The sequence below is a fragment of the Phacochoerus africanus genome, chromosome 15 (assembly GCF_016906955.1).
Source record: "Phacochoerus africanus isolate WHEZ1 chromosome 15, ROS_Pafr_v1, whole genome shotgun sequence".
Lineage (NCBI taxonomy): Eukaryota > Metazoa > Chordata > Mammalia > Artiodactyla > Suidae > Phacochoerus > Phacochoerus africanus.
Genome location: NC_062558.1, coordinates 96631851 through 96651931, shown reverse-complemented (window position 1 = coordinate 96651931; position 20081 = coordinate 96631851). Strand labels below are relative to the sequence as shown.

General features: G+C 36.1%; 1 protein-coding gene across 7 annotated transcripts in view; it reads right to left on the bottom strand.

Moving 5' to 3' along the window:
* The window catches only part of PCDH15 (protocadherin related 15), a 734454-nt gene that overhangs the window by 385492 nt on the left and 328881 nt on the right, over positions 1-20081 (bottom strand). For all 7 annotated transcript variants that reach the window (XM_047760762.1, XM_047760764.1, XM_047760769.1 and 4 more), the window contains one exon: positions 11184-11354. In XM_047760762.1, coding sequence (XP_047616718.1) covers positions 11184-11354 — 171 coding nt within the window. The remainder of the gene's footprint in view (positions 1-11183; positions 11355-20081) is intronic.

Genomic DNA, 20081 nt, shown 5'->3' with positions numbered 1-20081 from the left:
AGATAAATATACTCAGATAAAATGATGTGATATCTGAGGCGTGCTTCAAATAACATGGGAGGAAAGGATGAGAGGAGATACAGTTGAACCAAGAATGCCCATAAATGTATAACTGAGTAATGAGTTCATGGTAGTTCCTGACACTCATCTCTCTATTTTTTGAAAATTCCTGAATTAAAAAGAAAATTCAACACAATTCTTAGGCCTCATCCTGGACATATGAATCAAAATCCTTTAGGGCTGAAGCCTCAAATTCCTCATTTCTCATCTAAAACATAGGAATCAAGGCTGGGGGAAAAATGTAATTGTAATGTATACATGTAAGGATAACCTGACCCCCTTCCTGTACAGTGGGAAAATAAAAAAAAATAAAAAAATAAAAAAATAAAACATAGGAATCAGAATCTTGGGGGTTGAGAATGCATATTGCCAATCTTATTACATGAGTTTTATAATCCAGTTAAAATGCTAATTGATTATATCCAGACTATAAATCTTCCATAATTCTTTCATACAAAATAAACTAACTCACTCAAGTATTTCTTTGGCGACCTATTTAAATATGGTCCGCCGTCTTAGAATGGTTTCCTGGGAAACAAGATTCTCAGATTTTAAGGAATAAACCCATAAATGAATACAGGAAGCAGGGATTAGATAGAGACAAGAACTGAAAAACAACTCAGTCCAGGCAGACACAGAAAAACCAGAGATGATCTCCAGGGAGTAACTTCTGGAATATTCATGCATTCAAGCCAGATGACTGGGTTTTTGTGCCTTAGACTCATTTCCATTGAGAAGCCTTTGGATGTGGGTGCTCCCAGAGATGGGGAATAAGGGTGGGTGAAGTGGCTCTCTTTGAACAAAAAGTAATTCCTTTAAGGACTCAGTGAATTCCATTCATCATCAGTACTCCTAGCACCAGAGGAAGGAAGCAATTGGAAAGGGACGGAGAATTAAGTCCCTCACTCCTGACGGAGGACACTTAGGTGATACTTCATAAATTCCACCATATCTAAAAGGGCTGAAATATTTTTAATGGAATACTTTCTAATCTTTTCTCATTTTCCCTCATACACCTTTTCAAATCAACAAAGAAATGTTGTAACGGGCATTAAAATGACCACATTGTAGTTTGCTGGGGTGGAGGGGGGGAGGTAATTAGTAGTGCCTACACTAAATATTATCACTTTCAAGAATAAAATATAAGACCAATGTTTTTAAAAAATTCCTTCAAAATTAATGTAACATACTGCTTATCTTAGCAACAGAAATTCATTTAATTCCTCAGATAATGACAACTAGCACTCTGGATTTACCAATAATTATTTCTATGGCTTATTTCAATATGTTACTGCCCTAGATACACAAAACCTAATCCCTATTCATCCATTTCCTAGAAATGTGGTATTGGTCCTGTTACTTCAAAACATTAAATGTCAGGTGAATAACTTCTGTTGAATTCTTAGCTATTGAGTGTTGCCATATACAGAAAAAATATAGCATGTATAGAACATATGTGGTGCACACTTCAGCTGTATCACTCTAGATTCTGAGATCTAATGTTGTGATCAGGTGGTTTATATAACATATTTAACATATAGTATGGATTCTGCTAATTTACTCTTTCCATGACCCCAGGCCATTCTTTGGGAGAATTTTACAACTGCATTTCAAACTGTTTTCACTTCACTTTTAAAACTTAAACAAACAAACACACGAAAAAATCCATTTTATTTCCCCCTGTTTAAATTCAATTCCAATCCATGTGGGTAATACAAAAAAGGAGAAAAGATAATCGAATAATGAATTAGTGTTTCCTTATATGTACAGTTCCCACTGCTAGTATCAAGGCTTTAGAGAGAAACTATGTAAGGAATTGTATAATCCTTGGATCAGGGTTGCTCCCAAGCAGGTGGAGCTCTATAGTACAAGGGCAATTACCATGCAGAGAATTGCTGAGGTTTGTTACTACTGTCACCCCAATTTGAAACTCTCTATTTTCTTTCCCTGAAGAAAAATCCCTCTATATTTCTATAGGAAAATACATTCATGTATACATACATACATAATACACACATAAAGTTTTTGTGTTCTCGTGGGTTTCTCTATCATTAATACCATTGTTTCTAAGGAAAATTCTCCCATGTTCCAGACAACTAATTTACAAAGCAATGGTTGGAGTAAAATTATTTTGAAAGTAGATAATGATCTTTATTACTCTCTTTTGTCCCAAATATGTATATATACATCTAACTGCCTCTGAAGATTTCATCATATAGAAATCTGTTGCTGTTTTATAGTGAAATCTGTTGCTGTTTTAAATCTCAAAATCTAGAATAACACAACTGAAAGTCATATTACCCATGCTTTATAAGTAAGACACTTTGCAGTGTACACAACAAAACATGATTTATAAGGAGGTAATGTGAATTGTCAATCTGGAATACATTGTCTTTAAACACTTTGTGGTATAAAATTGCTTCTGAATACAAAAAAATATTTATAACTTAATTGAACAATCCATGACACTTCTTTCTGACACTTCATATCAAAGCAACCAGATGGAGAAATAAGCATTCTGAATAGAAAGTAATGTTTAAAATAACTCTTGAACACAATGCATATATGCCATGCTGATAAATGCAAACTCTTTTATATGACCCTCAAATCATATTAAAGAGACTTCTTGACAGAGACATACTTAAATCATTCTACAATTCCCCCTTTTCTCTCATGTGAAAATGTCACCTTAAGAATAATTTTTTAGGAATGGGGGCTTTTTTCACTCTGTATGTCTTCAAATAAATTGTCTGCCAAGATTTTACTGATTGGGGATTTAGAGTTCTTTGGATGTTTATTACAACTCTTGGACAATATCAGTAGAATGTTTAGACTACTTATAATAACTATATTTTTATTATCTTGACACAGAGGGTTTTTTCAACTTAATTAAGATGAAAACAGCTATACTGTGTATTCTTTACTAACGTATATCATTGTCTTACCTTAAATCATCAATATTGCTACAAAACCGCTGCAAGCTTCAAAGAAATATCACTGAAAATATAACAGCTATTGTAAATTTTTTGTTCACCTTTCTATAGCAACTGAAAACAAATAAAATCCTTCTATTAACCTATATAAATTTATTGTCGCTGTTTTTTTAAAGAGAATCTACATTAGGAAGGGTTGTCAGGAAAGGTTGCTTTGAGGACATGATATTTTCGCCGAAATCTGCGTTTGATTAATACATGCTACCTATTGGAAAATCTGAAACAAGTGTTTTACGACAGAATGAACAGCAAAAGCTTGGACTTGAGAAGAAACTCAGAACTTCCAAGGAACAGGATCAAAATCCTGGCAGTAGAAGGAAAAATAGGCAGGAGTGAAATCATCTGTGGCCTTGTAAGCCATACTCTACTATTGGCATTTTATTCTCACCATAGCCAGAAGCCACTGGAGAGTTTCAAGCAAGAAAGTAACTTGAACTGATTTATGCTTTAAAAAAGTATTCTGACTGCTACATGAAGAATGGGTTGTAGAAAGCCGAAGGGCAAACAGGGGCAGGGTATGACAATGGCTTGTATAAGATCTTCTCTTAAAGGTCTTGAAAGCACCATGAATTAACATTATTTGGTAAGTAAATAAATCAGTTGTTTTGCCCATGGTCTATTTCTTTGTCTACTCTGAGTATCTTTGTAGATGATGTTAGTAAATAGAGTACAACACAGGGATTATTATTAGGCCGCCTACAAATCAAACTGATTTAAAGCTATTGTAGCAGAGAAATAATGTGCTTTCTGAAAAAGTTTTACCAAAAAGCCAACTACATATACTTACAGTTTTTTTAAAAAATAAAACTCTATATAAATAATCTTACAAGTATTTTTGTGATAACCTTACTAAGTTGACTACTTATTTTATTATCATCTTTTGGCCACACATAATCTTCAACATAGTTTAAACTTAAAAAACATTGCTCTGTCCTTCATTATGCATTTTAATCAAAAGTAACCAAAGAAATATACTACGTAAAGTTGATTTAGCTAACAAGAAAACACATCAAATGAAAATATAGTTCTTACAGAAAAATAAATTTGGTAGGTCTTTCTTTTTAACATGGAAACACTTATCTTTTAAAGTAATACTTTACACAGAATTTCAAGATACAAAGAAGATTTAAAAAAATAGGTATTCCCTTACAAAGACATACTATGCAGGTATTATTTCTATGCAGCTATTTATAAAGTAACATAAATAATCATGAAAAGGAAAATTTTGGGAGTTACCTTTGTGGCTCAGAAGTTAATAATCCTGACTAGGATCCATGAGGATGTGGGTTCGATCCCTGGCCTCACTCAGTGGGTTAAGGATCTGGCACTGCTGCAAGCTTTGGTGTAGGTTGCAGACATGGCTTGGATCCCACATCGATGTGACTGTGGCATAGGCTGGCAGCTGCAGCTCTGATTCAACCCCTAGCCTGGGAACTTCCATACTTCCATATGCCATGGTTGTGGCCCTAAAAAGCAAAGGAAAAAAAAAGGAAAAAAAAAAGGGGGGGAAATTTCAATTTGCTCTAAATAGGTAAATATTTACTGAGCAGCCTACATTTGAGGTACTATTCAAGAAGTTTGGGATAAGATAGGAAAGAAGATAGGCAAAGTTCTTGTTCATAGTGTATATTTCTGAGAAAGTAAATAGACATTAATCAATTAAACAAATGCACAGGACATGCTCAAATAGCCAGTCTACTTGCAGAAAACAAAACAAGGTCATGTGTTACCAAATTCATGGGGAAAGCAGGCTGCATTCTTATTGTATGATCAGGGAAGGCTTCTCTGAGGAGGTAACATCTGAGCTGAAACCAGACTAAAATAGCTAGCCAGGAAAATACCAGAAGAGGATATTTCAAAAAGAGGCAGACAAGGACATGTGATCACAGCTGAAAGGGTATAAAGAACAGAAAATAGGACAGGGAACAGATGGGGTATGAAGTCAGCGTCAATCTGTTTGAGCTGCTGTAACAGAATGCCATACACTGGGAAGCTTATAGACAATAGAAATTCATTCCTCACAGTTCAGGAAGCTGAGAAGTCCAAGAGCAAGGCACTAGCCAAATCAGTGTCTTTTGAGGGAACTACTGCCTCATTCATGATGACCACCTTCTCATTGCATTCTCACTTATGGGAAAGAGGGTGGGTCTCTCTGGGGGTCACCATAAGGGCACTAGTTCCATTCCGGAAGCTCTGTCCTCATGACCTAATCACCTCTCAAACACCGCACTTCCAAATACCATTGCAGTGGGGGTTAGGTTTCTACATACAAATTTTAGGGGGAAACACACATTCAGCCTACAGCGGTAAGAGGACCACGTAAGACCAGAGGGGGCATGCATCAAGACGACTAGTCACTTAACAAGAAGCTATCATAACACTGAAATAGCACAGTGGATGATCTGACTAGATTTTAGACAGACCTGATAGACAACTACAGCAGGATCCTAGGTAAGCATTTGCAATGGCTTGATTACATATTTACCTTACATATTTAGGTTTTCAGCTGTTTGGTATCTATTCCCTATTTTTAACAATATCTCTGATTTCTTAGAAAAAATTACTTTGCCCATTAAACACAATTTCATCAAAGGCTCTGTATTAGAGTTGTTCAGAGAAACAGAACTGATAGGATGTACGTGTGTATACTACATACATACTGAGTGACAGAGAGAGATTATACAGGTTGGTCTATCTATCTATCCATCTGTAGTGAGAGAAATTGAGAGAGAGATTTATTTTAAGGAATTTGCTCATGCTGCAACAGTGGAGGCTAGTAAATCCAAAATCAGCAGGCTGTAGATGAAGGGAAGAACTGATGTTAGATTTTTGAATCCAAATTCATAATTAAAAAAAAATTGTGTATAATTTAACTTTTTAAAAATTAAAGTAATAAAGTAATAAATTAAAGTAAATAATGAAAAACTTTATTTTTCATTATTTAAATAAATTACTTTAAATTATTTTTATTTAAAGTAATAAAGTAAATAATGAAAAACTTTATTTTTCATTTATTTATTTATCTTTTTAGGTCTGCATCCACAGCATATGGAGGAGGTTCCCAGGGTAGGGGTCAAATTGGAGCTATAGCTGCTGGCCTACACCACAGCTCATGGACTTTTAACCCACTGAGCAAGGCCAGGGAATGAACCTGTGTCCTCATGGATGCTAGTCAGGTTCATTTCTGCTGAGCCATGATGGGAACTCCCTGAAAAATTTTCTAAATTAGCAAGTGGGACAAAAGCAGAATTTAAACATTATATGAAGTGGAAGTCCTATCTTTAAATGCAGTAAAAGTCCAGAGGTGTCTCCACAAAACTGAAGTTTTTGCGGGATGACTTGAAAAACTTTATTGAAATCTTTGTTTTTGTATTTATAAAAAAAGAGGGACAGAAAGGGAGTAAGACATTTGCTTCCGTGGCAGACGTTTAAAATTTGATCCACTGATATCTTTTTGGCTCACATTTATTACCTTGTGGCATTTCCATCAGCTGTTGCCTCTTCCCAAAGCAAAAATATATTGTATAATTAATTTAGCACAAGCAATGACTGTGCCAAATTTGTTTATTTTTAAAAAATAACTCTACTGTTCTTCTCAATAAAGGTATTGAATTTTTCTAAAGAACCAAAGTCACACTGAATTCATTAAGAATAGCACAATCAGAATAAATTAAGCTGGATCAACATATACAAGTCAGTTTTTAAAACTGGAATTTCAATTAAAAATAGATAGATATTTAACAAGTAATTTGAATTAGCTACTTCATCCCATGAGTCTCTGAGTAAATACCCAGCCATATAAAGACATTCCATAGCAAATGATAGTAATGATGAAAATAGCTAATATTATTAAATCTTTAGTATTTTATAAAAAAATATAAAAACTAAGAAATGTAAGCATGGAAATCAGGAGAGATTTCAGGTCAAAAAACACTTCTACAGCATACAGATCATCCTTATTTAGAGAAAAATGAAACAAATTGATGTAGGTGTGATCAAGCTTAGTCAAAACCATCGTGAAAAGGAAAATAAAAAGCTTTAAAAAACAGAAGCCTGGAAAATCCCTAAGATTTGAAAATAAGATCAGATAGATAGATAGATAAAGATCCAAGCAGAGGAATACAACTCACACACACAAAAAGACCATTGAAGATTTAGGGGGAAAAACCAGCGCCATCAAGAGGAGAAGAACCAACAGTTTCATAAAAGACAGAGAGGAGAGAGCTCCAAGATTTTAACTATTTAATGAGCATGAGCCAAAAGGAAATTATAAATGTTGAACACCACTGCAATTCACCACCACTCTTGTAATAATTGAGAAAGCTTCACTGGAAGGAGAGAGCAGCATAAATAAAGCAGGAGAGCTATTTTTGACAGATATATAAAAAGATCTTGATGATAAAAAGACAAAGATTATAGCAGAGACATTTGTGGTGAAATAGTCCTGTGACCTAACACAAGGTTTTAAACAGAGATGAGGAAGAATTCATAGAACATGGATTTCTAGCTACTAAATCACCATGTCTGGTAAGCAACTATGCCAAAATACTGAAAACTTCATAGCACAATAAATAAAGGAAATATATATATATAGTAAAACATAGGTAAAATATCAATATTACTATATCGATACTATGGTATTTCTAATCAGAGACAAGTTACTCAGCAATAAATCCAACTAGCTAAACAGTATGCAACTGTTCAACACTGAAAAAAATACGCAAGGATTTACTGTATCTTTAATAGAAAAATCAAGAAAATAGAGCCATGGATTCTATACTCTCCAAATTCTACATGATTTTTCAATAATACTAGAAAATTTGAACTAGATAGGCATAGTAACACTTTTAAGAGAGTCAGAAAGTGTGAATGAATTTACAGAATATATCAAAAGAATTTTATCTCATCCAAATTGACAAGTCTCCTCAGTTAACAGAGTTCAGCATACATTAGGGTCCAGTGGATATCTATCAAATTAGTAAATACACAATAAATAGCACAGGACTACAAATTGCTTTAGTATCCCTGAGACACCAGGTTTTTATTGGATTTGTGTAATATTATTTTTATGATATCTTAGTTCATGGGTTAAACCCTGTATTAGACTACCTTTTAAAGTTTTTTTCTGCGCTGATACATTCTGCATGCATTGTAGTAGAACTAGAATGGTTTTCCAAGTCAAGAATACCAGTGAGGTAATTGGTGGAAAATTTCATACCAACCCAGCAGGTGAACAGATGTCAAAGCCTTCAAGATTTGAAAAATCCATTCAGAAATGGATCAGCAAATATGTAATTAGAGCCATCATGTACTGTTTAGCTGACATAAATGGTTAGTTCTCTTGTTCTGAATATAAGATCTTATTTATTGAAACTTCTAGAAATTTTAGCAAAATATGGAAATAGCAAAGTAAAAAAAGAAAAAAATAATAATAAAATGAAAGAGAGACATAAACATAGCATATGAATGTTAGAATGTGAAATTTTAACTACTCTACTTCTTAATCCTAGTGATCCAGATGGGATCCAAAACAGCATGTAAATGAGCACATGGAAACTGATGCCAGTACCACAGCCTATTTTCTTTTCCTGTGATTGCCACAATAAATTTCCTTCCCTGTATGTTCTACACTCCTCCCATCAGGAGATGGCATATACTTCTCCTTCTTGAATCTGGAGCAGAAGTGACACTGCGAATTACAAGGCCAGTTCATAAAACATTTGTCTAATCTCTAGGGAAATTTGTTCTTAGAACCCAATGCTTTGCTATGAGGAAGCCCAAAGACCCTAGGAAAGACCTCCATAGAGTGGAAATGAAGCCTTCAGCTCGCAGCCCTTGTTAAGCTAGAGCCTACTGCCAGAATCAAATTGCTAAATTAATCATTTTGAAAGGGGTATCCAGGTAAAGTGCCCTAGTTGATACTGTGTGAAGCAAGGATAAGGTATTTCCTCAAGTCTGCTAGAATTGCAGTTTTAAGAACAAATTTAAAGATTGTGATTTAAAGTGTTATACAATGGCTGATAATCAAAACAAGTGCCTAATTTTTCAAGTAAACATATTTAATTGTTTTTCTACATGGCAATAAAAATATGTTTGATGAATAAAAACTTGTCATAATTATCTAAATCTGCAACACTTAAATTCTCTTTGTTTCACAGAATGTTAAAGAATAAGTTGACCTGTTAAAAACGATGATGAAGCATAAAGTTTGATCATTCTGGAATTTATAGTATGACATTTAATTCAAGATGCATGGTTTTAAAAGAAAATACTTTTTACTTGTTTGCTTTTTACTTTTTATTTGTTTGAAATAAGGGTGAGTTACCTAAACTCTATACCTCAGTGATCTCATCTATAAAGTGACCGTAATAGTAGTAACTATCCAAAAGGACTTCAGTTGATATTTTTGTAGAGTTTAGCACAGCTCATGCCAAACTGAACAATCTAAACAATCATTAGTCATTACTGTTATTTACATTATTACCCCGAATCTGGAGCATGGCTTTGTCTCTAACACCAAACTTCATAGGAATGAGAGAGATGCTTAGTCTGCAATCTGGAGCAGAGAGGAAATGATGCTCAAAAATCTCTCATAAAGTCAATACAGTCTGCTTCTCAAGCTGTAACCTCCATCCTCTCAGTACATCAAGTACTATTAAACATTCATCACACTGGTTCATTGATTTTAGTCTTATTGTATCAGTATTTCCCTTCTCTTGAGATCTCACAGGTACACCAGCTACATAAATTAACTTGGAAAAATAAGTTGATATAAATATTATTTTTCCTCATGATTTCAATTAAGCCTTTCAAAGAATATCATTGTCTTCTCACTGATATTCAACAAAATAATATCATGACATGTAACAGGTAATCTATGAATGTTTGTCTAGACAAGCTCTACATTAGCCTTTTTGTCTGTAAAATTATTCATTTAGCTGAAATTTTATATCATTTTCTTCATTCAGTCTCCATCACAATATTTATTCTTTTTTCCCAGCTTATTTTGCTCATGCAAGCCAACTAGACCAGTGATCATTTATGCCAGCATTCACAAAAGTAATTTCCAAGCAATGAAGAGCTGCTGCTAGTAAAGCTAGCAGATAAAATACTGGATAAAGTAATTGGTAAAATATTGGATTAAAAACTTCTTTGAAGTGATTAGAATGAAACATAACTTCCATTAGGAGAAGGAATTTGTTTTATTCTTTAAAAAATCTCACATGTAGAGCGGGTCCCACAAATCATAGTTCTGAAATGTTTGCGAAAAAATTTCAAATACCTTGCAAGAAATTTTGACATCACGAGCCAAGTTACTAACCCAGAAAGGTGAATGCTTTCCAGAGGAATAACAAATACATTAATCAAATAGTTGACCCCTAAGAATCTGACTGCTTTAAAAAAGAATTATTTTTTTACTTTAAAAGAAAAATTAATATTTTAGCCTAAGTAGGATATCTATTAGCCTTATAATTTTTATTCTTAGATATGTACATTTATCATCCAGGTTGGTCTAAGGTGTGAATTCCGGGCTGACAGATATGTACAGATTTATTAGCATTTAAAAAAACAGATGCAGAATCAGGTGTAAAAAATATATACTCAGGTCTCAACTTTATGTTTCTTTAAAATACATCTTTAAGAAATAAATATTTGCATTCAGGATTCATCAGCTCCCATCTTCAAACAGCCCAGAATAATCTCCAATAATATTTTTAGATTCTAAGAGACAAAAGAGTATATCGTGTTGACCTGTGTTTTGTGACTTAGGGCTGCATATTTACATGTGAATTTAAGGAAATACTGGAGTAATTTCTTGGTGTTTCCCACCATAAGCTGGCAGCTGAATTTTGTTAAGATTTATACATAAAAATAAAATATAATAAAGAGAGTGAAATGGAGTATTGCTTCATGACATATTTTCAATTTTGTAAATGATATAATTAATTATGCATTGTGACCAAAAATTTGACCCTACTGTCTGTCTCCAAATGGTTTTGGACATAAAAATTTTTCAACACCCATACTTGAGCTTTGCTATTTTCCCTGAATATGTGTTCAAAATACTTGAATATATCTTACTGGGGTCAGGTAGGTATAAGCAAAGAGGAAAAATGAGAATACACTTACTGGAGTTCTCAACTCAGGTATGGCAGCTTGATAGGTGAGTGGGCGACAATCTCGAGTGTTTGGCACGAGGACACAAGGAAGAAACATTGGACCCAAATCATCTCCATCCAGAACATCCACTGTGAGGGTGGTGGTGGTGGTTCGCCGTTCATTCAGATTTTGTGCACGGTCCTATAAGGGGAAAAAAAAAAAAAAGAACTCAAGATGGACTTAATGTTCCCTTTGGCTTGATTAACCTGTGGACAATAAGCTTCCTGAATTTGTAGGAATCTGACCTCCATTTTCTTAGAGCATTTACTTTAGAAAACTTGCAATTGTAAATACTTTCTCTGCCCCTTTGAGAGGTCAATCTTCTCCCAGCTAAAACAGCTTTACCAGTTTTATAACCCAGGACTCTTATTCCAGGAACTGGGAATCATCCATTTGAAATGCAATAATCAAGGAAGGCAGAACATTTATCTCCCAGTCCCTGTGGGAGGGTAGGAACCTAACTTCTATAGGAGGCTTTCTCCAAGTTCTGAAACTATCTCCCATCATGAAGATTTGGAAATTTTTACTTTTCATTGAGAAGACTAATTAACACTCAATTCCTTCACTCTGTCCCCACCTCAGCTTTTTTTTTTTTTTTGATGATGTTTCAAGCAATTAAAATTTATTGGATTAATGTTGGTCAATTGAAAAACAAATGAAAAAGAAAGGGGGTAAATAAAAGAAAGGAAAAAAAAAAGCAATAGATCATCTGTACTCTTATTATATGTCTCACATAAGATTGTCTATTATGAAGCATTTTGAAAGTCTTCCTTGTCTCCAAGTAGTCTGCTGACATCAATAAAATGACTTAGGTTTCCAAGTTTCTAAATAAGAATTGTTTTATCTTGTTTCTTCATTCTTCAGGACTCTAAAAAACTACAATTTTTGAGAAGAGTTTCCTTGTAGCAGTAAAAGGAATTATTTCAGCTCTTTCTTTTCCAGTAGTCACAAATATTGCCAAAAAAATACAACTTTTTTGTTATTGTTTTTGTTTCTGTTTTGTTTGTTTTGGTTTTTCCATTTTTATTGGTTATAAAGTGTTCAAAGGTAAGAAAGTGAAAAATCTCTATTGATGGGATTTTGCAAGTACAACCTTTCTGGAACACAATAACTTTGTGACTCTGAAACTGAGCAGGATCCTGTGGGACCATCTTGGGTACAAATCCTTTCTGTGTGCCCTGTTTCTAGTTTGCAGGAAATAGGTTTCATTCAGCCTCCTTGACCTTCATTGAGTTCCAAAGGGCAGATTCAAAAGATTGCTAATCAGAAAAATGAGGGGATGCAGAGACAAAAGAGTAGCAATCAAGAAACACAGCAGTGGGAGTTCCCGTTGTGTCTCAGTGGAAATGAATCCGACTAGGAACCATGAGGCTGTGGGTTCCATCCCTGGCCTCCCTCAGTGGGTTAAGGATCTGGTGTTGCCGTGAGCTGTGGTTGTAGGTAGCAGACGTGGCTCAGATCTGGCATAGCTGTGGCTCTGGCATAGGCCAGCAGCTATAGCTCCGATTAGACCCCTAAACTGGGAACGCCCACATGCCGCAGGCACGTGTGGCCCTAAAAGGAGAAAAAGACAAAAAAAAAAAGAAACACAGAAGCGATAAAGTAGGGTCCTGGTTCTTCCTCAAGGGATATAGATAACAATAGCTTTGAGTTCTTCTGCAGAAGCTAAGGCCCCCACCTCCCAGGTGGACGATGGAAAGTTCATGTTGAGCACTACCCTGTTACCTCACCACCAATCAATCAGAAGAAAGTCTGCACACACTGGAAAATAACAAAGACTCTGACCCCTTCCTCAAATGATTAACTGCAATGAACTTCCCTTTTTTTCCCTTTAAAAATTTTCTTTTCATGCAGAATCTTTAGAGTTGATTTTTGGACACAAATCCACCTTCTCCCCAGGTTTCCATCCTCCTTAATAAAACAACCTTTCCTTTTCCAACCAACACTTTTCTCTCAAGTACTGGCTTTTGTGAACAGCTGATCCTGAGTTCAGTAACAACTCTAGTATTCTCTGATTTTTAGATCCCTTATAAGACAGTTTTAGGGTCAAATCATGGGAAAAAAGTTTAAACTTCTAAAGTGTAAGGATTCACTCAGACTCTCAGAGTTCATATATAGAATATTTTCAAGACATTAGAGATTGAACATATACAGAAAGAAGCCTTTTTGGAGCTTCTGTTATCTTACTAAAAACAGAAACTTTTGCAAGTGAAGCTGCCAAGAATCTCTTCTCTGGTGGAAAAAGGTGGAAAAGAAGGAGAAAAAAACCACGAGTCCTTGCATAAACATACATTATCCCAAACTTAATTTTTCTCTCTAGAAACTCACTCATTGTTCCCACAGAAGCATTTTCTTCCTCTTTCTGATAGGCACAGGGTAAGAGAGTTACACAGGTAGTTTTAGAGGTCCCAGTAGAGGACCATAGATAGAGAGGGAAACCTAGGAAACTTTGGGAGACCACTGTAAACTAATAATTGCCCAAGGAAGCCATCAGAACAGTTTTATTTAAAACCATGAATAAAAGCAAGATATATGCCTTAGGTCATTAGGCCAAAGATAAAATGAACCCTGCATTCAAGATCTGCATGATAATGATCCTTAGGATCAAGGACAAGAATTTAGGGAAAGGTAACCTCCCAAAGGAGGAGACCCTCATCCTACGGAAACCTGAGATGATTTAACATATTTCAGCATATGTTACCACCCTGCTGCTAATTTTAATAAGCACCCTGTGACAGCCCTAGTTTGATCTCATAGGGTCAAATACTTTCTTACCTGATAAGAAGGAGGAGTTAATGATGTAAGCCTGACATTTACTTGAAGAATGAAGAAGGCAGTCTTTTCCCATTCCTCACTTTCCTTGGATTATAAAATTGTAGCCCACCTAATCCTTGGGGCAGAGCCTTCTCTCTCAATTGTCTTAATAAATCTATTTCTTGCCAAGCACTTTGTCTGTGCTGAGATACAAAGAACCTGGGCCTCAGTAAGTCCAGATACCAGGTGAATGATTCCAATTTAAAAAAAAAAAAAAATTGCGAGTTCAAGTCCCCATAGGGGTTTAGGCTGGATTCAAGTCAGAAGTGTTTTGGTTTCACTTCCTAATTAAGTAAGGTGCATAAATCCTCATTTTTAGCTGTTTAGGGACCAACTTCTTTTGTTTGTTCTCATATGCATCTGAAAATGTTTCATTCTTTTCTCCTATTAATCTGGATTTTTATTATTTTTATTTATTTTTTGGTCAATGTTATTTTTATTTTTATTTTTTTTAGGGCTGCACCTGAGGCATATGGAAGGTCCCAGGCTAGGGGTCGATTCAGAACTGCAGCTGCTGGCCTACACCAACAGCAACTCCAGATCTGAGCTGCATCACTGCAGCTTGCAAAAAAGTCAGATCCTTAACCCACAGAGTGAGGCCAGGGATGGAACCCACATTGTTATGGATACTAGTTTGGTTTATTACCCCTGAACCACAATGGGAATTCTTCGTCAGTTTAATTTCAAAGACCTTGATTAGTAAATCTAAGAGGACAGAGAAAAGCATTTTCCTTCTCAAGAAATGAATAATCATAATCGAGATTAATAATGGAGTATAGGGATAATTACAAGTGGTTGAATTTATAGGGTATAGAGATTTTTTTAAAAAGTCTTATTTTACTTGTTCTAAATTTTCCATGTCTATTATATCTAGTACAGCTGATAGTATAGTAGGAGCAGCAAATGACACATGAGAGAATTTTGGTAGTCCACAATTTGTAAAAATTATACTTTAAATGCATATATAGAGAAGTCTTAACCTAAATTTTTATAAAACATGACTGATTCCTCAAACCTACTATTTTAAATTTGTGATTGTGTAGGGGAGCAGAATTTGCCATCCTTAAATATGTCTCTGGCATAAGGATTATTTTAGGCTGATTATTTTAAGAAACTGCATATACAGGAGAAGCTCTGAAAATTGAGTCAACATTATCCTTTTTTAAGAGACATTTACAGGTACAGGGAAATCTCCATTTGTAAGGAATTCTTCCTGGGTGTACCAGGAAGAAGGAGATTATCATATCTCTAGAAACTCTTATCATGCAGATGACAATTTAAATCTGCCTATCAACTTTAACCTGGTTTACTGAGCTTCTCTTGGTAACTCCCCATAACTGACTTTCTATCCCAATATCTTTTTGTGTGTTTAATTGAAGATGGTATTTAAGGTGAGGGCTTCTGCCATTTCAGAGGAGAGTTAACCACCTTAACTGTGTTTCTCCCATTTATACTTCTGTTTGCTTTTCTTCTGTTAATCTGTTCTATATCAATGTGATTATTATATCAGCCAAATAACCTACAAGAGTGGAAGGGAAATTTTTTCCACCCTTACAATTGCTTAGAGGGTGATTTTTAAAAGAGACTGAATCATTCTAAAGTTAAGAAAAATATTAACTGAATAACATTTTATGTGTTATTGAATGTTGAAAAAAAAAAAATCCCAGAAGCAGTATTTCTACACTTGCGTGTCTCTCAGCCTTACACCTTATATGTGAGCTGGTGTCCTATGGGGCTCCTAGGCACCCAAGCCTTTCTGTGTCCTCCAAGTCTTATTTTTAGCAAATAAGCCTCAGCCTCTAAGACCTTCCAGAGTTCCAAAGGGCAGTTGCTAATCAGGGAAGGAGAGGATGCAGAGACCAGGGAGGAGTAGTCAAGAGAAAATAGTGAAGCCTTGGGCAGGGTCCTGGTTCCTCCTCAAAGAATACACAAAACAATGTATTTGAGCCTTTCTGTAGAACTAAAACCCCAACAAAAGGAAGAACTATTTGATGTAGCATTCTTCATTATGGGAAGAGGGACAAGTAGAACAAGTCCTAGGGTCACTAAACACTAGCTTTGAGAAACAATGCAAGCTTGCCTCTACCCTGATCCTTATCTATGGCCCTAATCCTTATTCCACTCCCCAAGATGTGAAACCACCTCCTAACCCCTTCCAAAGCCAGTACAGTATTTAAGGCATTAGCCTGCAGTGGCCTCCTTTATCTGGCAAAGCAATAAAGCTATTTTTTCTCTCCTTTACCCAAAACCCTGTCTCTGCATTTCAATTCAGCACATAAGCTGAATTTCAGCCACAGGAGGAAGGAAGAAAGAAAGAAAAGTTCAGCTAACCCACTATTGAGGGGGAAAGAATTTTACTTTACCCTTTTGATAGGGATGGAGCAGGCACAGGTATTTGTAGAAGTCCCAGTAAAGGACTTTAGATAGAGAGGGAAATCCAGAGGATGTTGGGAGATCACTGTAACTTAATGTATTGCTCAAAAAGCCATGAGTACAGGGCATGCTTTCTTGACTAATGGAGGTATGAGAATTGCCTCAGGTCATGGGTGGGGGATGGGATGAGGCCTGCATTCAGATTCAGATCAAGGGCAGGAGTTTGAGGATCACCCTTCTGCTGATTTGAATACACACCTGACCAGATACCAAAGAAGAGCTACTACTCCCAGAAAGGAAGAGGTCATCTTTTCCCGATCCCACTGCCCGTAGATGATAAAACTGTAGCCCACCTGGAGTTCCCGTCATGACTCAGTGGTTAACGAATCCGAATAGGTTGCGGGGTTCAATCTCTGGCCTTGCTCAGTGGGTTAAGGATCTGGTGTTGCCATGAGCTGTGGTATATGTCGCAGATGCGGCTCGGATCCTGCATTGCTGTGGCTGTGGTGTAGCCCACTGGCTACAGCTCCAATTAGACCCCTAGCCTGGGAACCTCCATATGCTGAGGGACTGGCCCTAAGAAAAGGCTAAAAGACAGGGGAAAAAAAAAAACAAAACAAAACTGTAGCCCACCTGATTCTGGGGGCACAGCTTCTGTGCCTGCCTGCTTGCATCTCTCACAAGAGTCCTATCTTAATAAATCTATTCTTGCCTATCACTTTGTCTCTTGCTGAAGTCCTTCTGCATGGAGGGACGAAGAGCCTGAACCTCAGTGAGTCCAGATATCTCGTGAGTGATTCTAATTTAAAACCATGGCTTCAAGACCCAGTCTGGATTTAGGCTGTGTTCAAGTCCCGGCACATGGATTCAAGTCCCAATCTTTGTTTAGGCTAGGTTAAGGCCAGTGGTGCTATCAGTGTCACTTTCAGGTTCTTGGCCGAAACTCCTCAGTAGCAAATGACAGATTAACAGGAGTAGAATACATGGAAATTGCGTAACATGTATGCCTCCTGTATACAAGCCAGATAACCAGAAAAAAACTAATTCCTTAAACTAGTCTAGGCTATCATCTTAAATAGAATCTTCAGCTAGAGATTAAAATAATAATAATAGTAATAGAAAATGTTGGGCAAGTGAAAGCCAGATTTTCAGGAGAAGCACAGTAAACAAGGGTATAATTGCAATGAATATTTAAATCCTCTTCTCCATTGAAAAGTGTTTCTAGAGGAGTTTCCATTGTGGCACTCCGACAAATCTGACTAGTATCCATGAGGATGCAGTTAAATACATGGCTTCACTCAGTGGGTCAGGGCTCTGGCGTTGCTATGAGCTGTGGTCAACATGTGCTGTGGTGTAGGTTGCAGACACGGCTGGCTGGGATCCTGCATTGCTGTGGGGTAGGCCAGTAGTTGCGGCTTTGATTAGACCCCTAGCCTGGAACTTCCATATGCCCCAGGTGTGGCCCTAAACAGCAACAACAACAACAAAAAGCATTTCTAAAAATTTAGTTACCCTCATCTTCCTAGTGCAGACGGAAAGGTACACTTACAAGTGGAGATTTCCCTTATAAATGCATATTACTTGTACTGACTTTTCAGAGATTCTTTACCTGTTTTTTTTGATTGCTTGCTTTTAATACACAGCCTAAAATGATTAGTATACTCAATAAAATCAAATTTATAATTTATATTAAGATGAGAAAATTCCCTCCCCTTTAGTGTTTATTGTGCATCTGCATTAGCCAGACATCCTTAGGAAATATTCCTTCCTAATCTCATCAGGGGTCACAACTCCCTAGGAAATAACCTTCCTTCTTAATCTTGTATGGAGTCATGATTGCTCATGACCCACTGCTCTTTGAATGTGTAAATGGAGATTACATAAACTGTCTATAATATATCAGTTAAGGCACAGTCCTCTGTTTCAAAAACATAAGTAACTGTGTTCCAACCTCTGATAAGCAGAAGGGTTCTCCAAGCTGTCTGAGAGGCCATTCCTGGGTTATAATCCTCAATCGTGCTCAATTACATAACTTTCTTAGATTGACTGATTAATTTTTTGTAAACATGCTAAAAAGGCTTATTTTGGAGTGACATATTCAACGCCCCTTCACTACCATGAGCAGAGATGCAGCAACCAAAAAAACACCAATGTGGTTTCCACTGTGAACTGGAGTTTGGAACTTGCCATCTGCCTCTACACAGGGTGAATCATGAGCTGCTGCAGATGCTGCCCCTCTACACCCCTGAAAGGAGCTCAGGGTGGAGATCAGGCCTAAAGCACTCTGTGCTCTGGGAAAACTGGCAGAATAGGTCTTCAGGAGAAGATATTTTCAGGAGAAGATTTTATGAGCCCGATTCTTGCATCTCCTCTTATCTAGAAAAGCACTAAAATCCTTCATGGTGACATCTGCTCCTTGTGACTAATAGTAACCTTCAGGAGACAAGCAGCAAACTTCTGTAAAATGTGTGCATGTACCTCCCCCTTCACCAAAATTACATATATACTGACATTTCTGCCTGCCTCTTTAGAGCAGTATTTCAGAATTATCTGAAATGCTGCCTCCCAGGCTACAGTTCTCATTTTGCCCCCCCGAAAAACTTAACTCTCAACTTCTAGGTTGTGTGTTTTTTTTTTTTAAGTTGACACTAAACATGGGAAGATTCCCCAAAATTTGTCCCCAATAAATAGAACATAAAGAATGACATGGAAACAGGTTTCACAAACATTCCTAACTTGTGAGCCTCTGGAAGGTGTTAATCCATGATGCTCTTCTCTTAGTTAAGAACCAAATTTGGTCTTTAAATACTGTCTAAAACAAAGCCCCTGACAATTAGGATAAAAATCAAAAAGGAAAGAATATTTTGTTCTTTCAAGTAAAAAGTTGCTGCTCAAGACTTCTGAATAAAGGAAATAACATTCTAAATTAGGAGTGGTATAAATAAAACATTTTTTTCATAAATATTTTATGTTATTTCATTAAGTTTACATTTTCATTAATTACTATGTAAAAATTCAATACATATTAAAAACTACCCCAAATCATTTCTTCCTCTATTATTTTCCTTCCTCATTTCTTTTCCATCATTTTAAAAATAAGATAATTTTTTTTTAATTTTAAACATTTAAAAATAATATGTCATTAGTTTAGGAAATTGACTAACTGGCAAGCATGAATATAACTTTTTTAAAAAGTTAACCAAGCGTTACTGTTTACTTTGTATTTTATCAATATGCATTATACCTATGATATATATATTTGCTAACATTAAACATTTAATTATAAGAAACCTCCTAAGGAAGTGTTATTGACCTTGTTCCTGAGCACTTGGGATCTATTTTATTTTTTTGGCCATGCCTGTGGCATGCAAAAGTTCCAGGGCCAGGGATCAAACCCAAGCCACAGCAGTGACAATGCCAAATCCTTAAGTGCTAGGCCACCAGGAAACTCTGATACTTAGCATCTTTATTCAAAGCCTTCAATCCTCTGGTCCAGTATAATCACGATGCAATTAAAACATGATATCTGACATATCAAAGGCACTCACTGGTTTTTTTTTGTCTTTTTGCCTTTTGTTGTGTCACTCCCGAGCATATGGAGGTTCCCAGGCTAGGGGTCTAATCAGAGCTGTAGCCGCTGGCCTACTCCAGAGCCACATTAACGCAGGATCCAAGCCACAT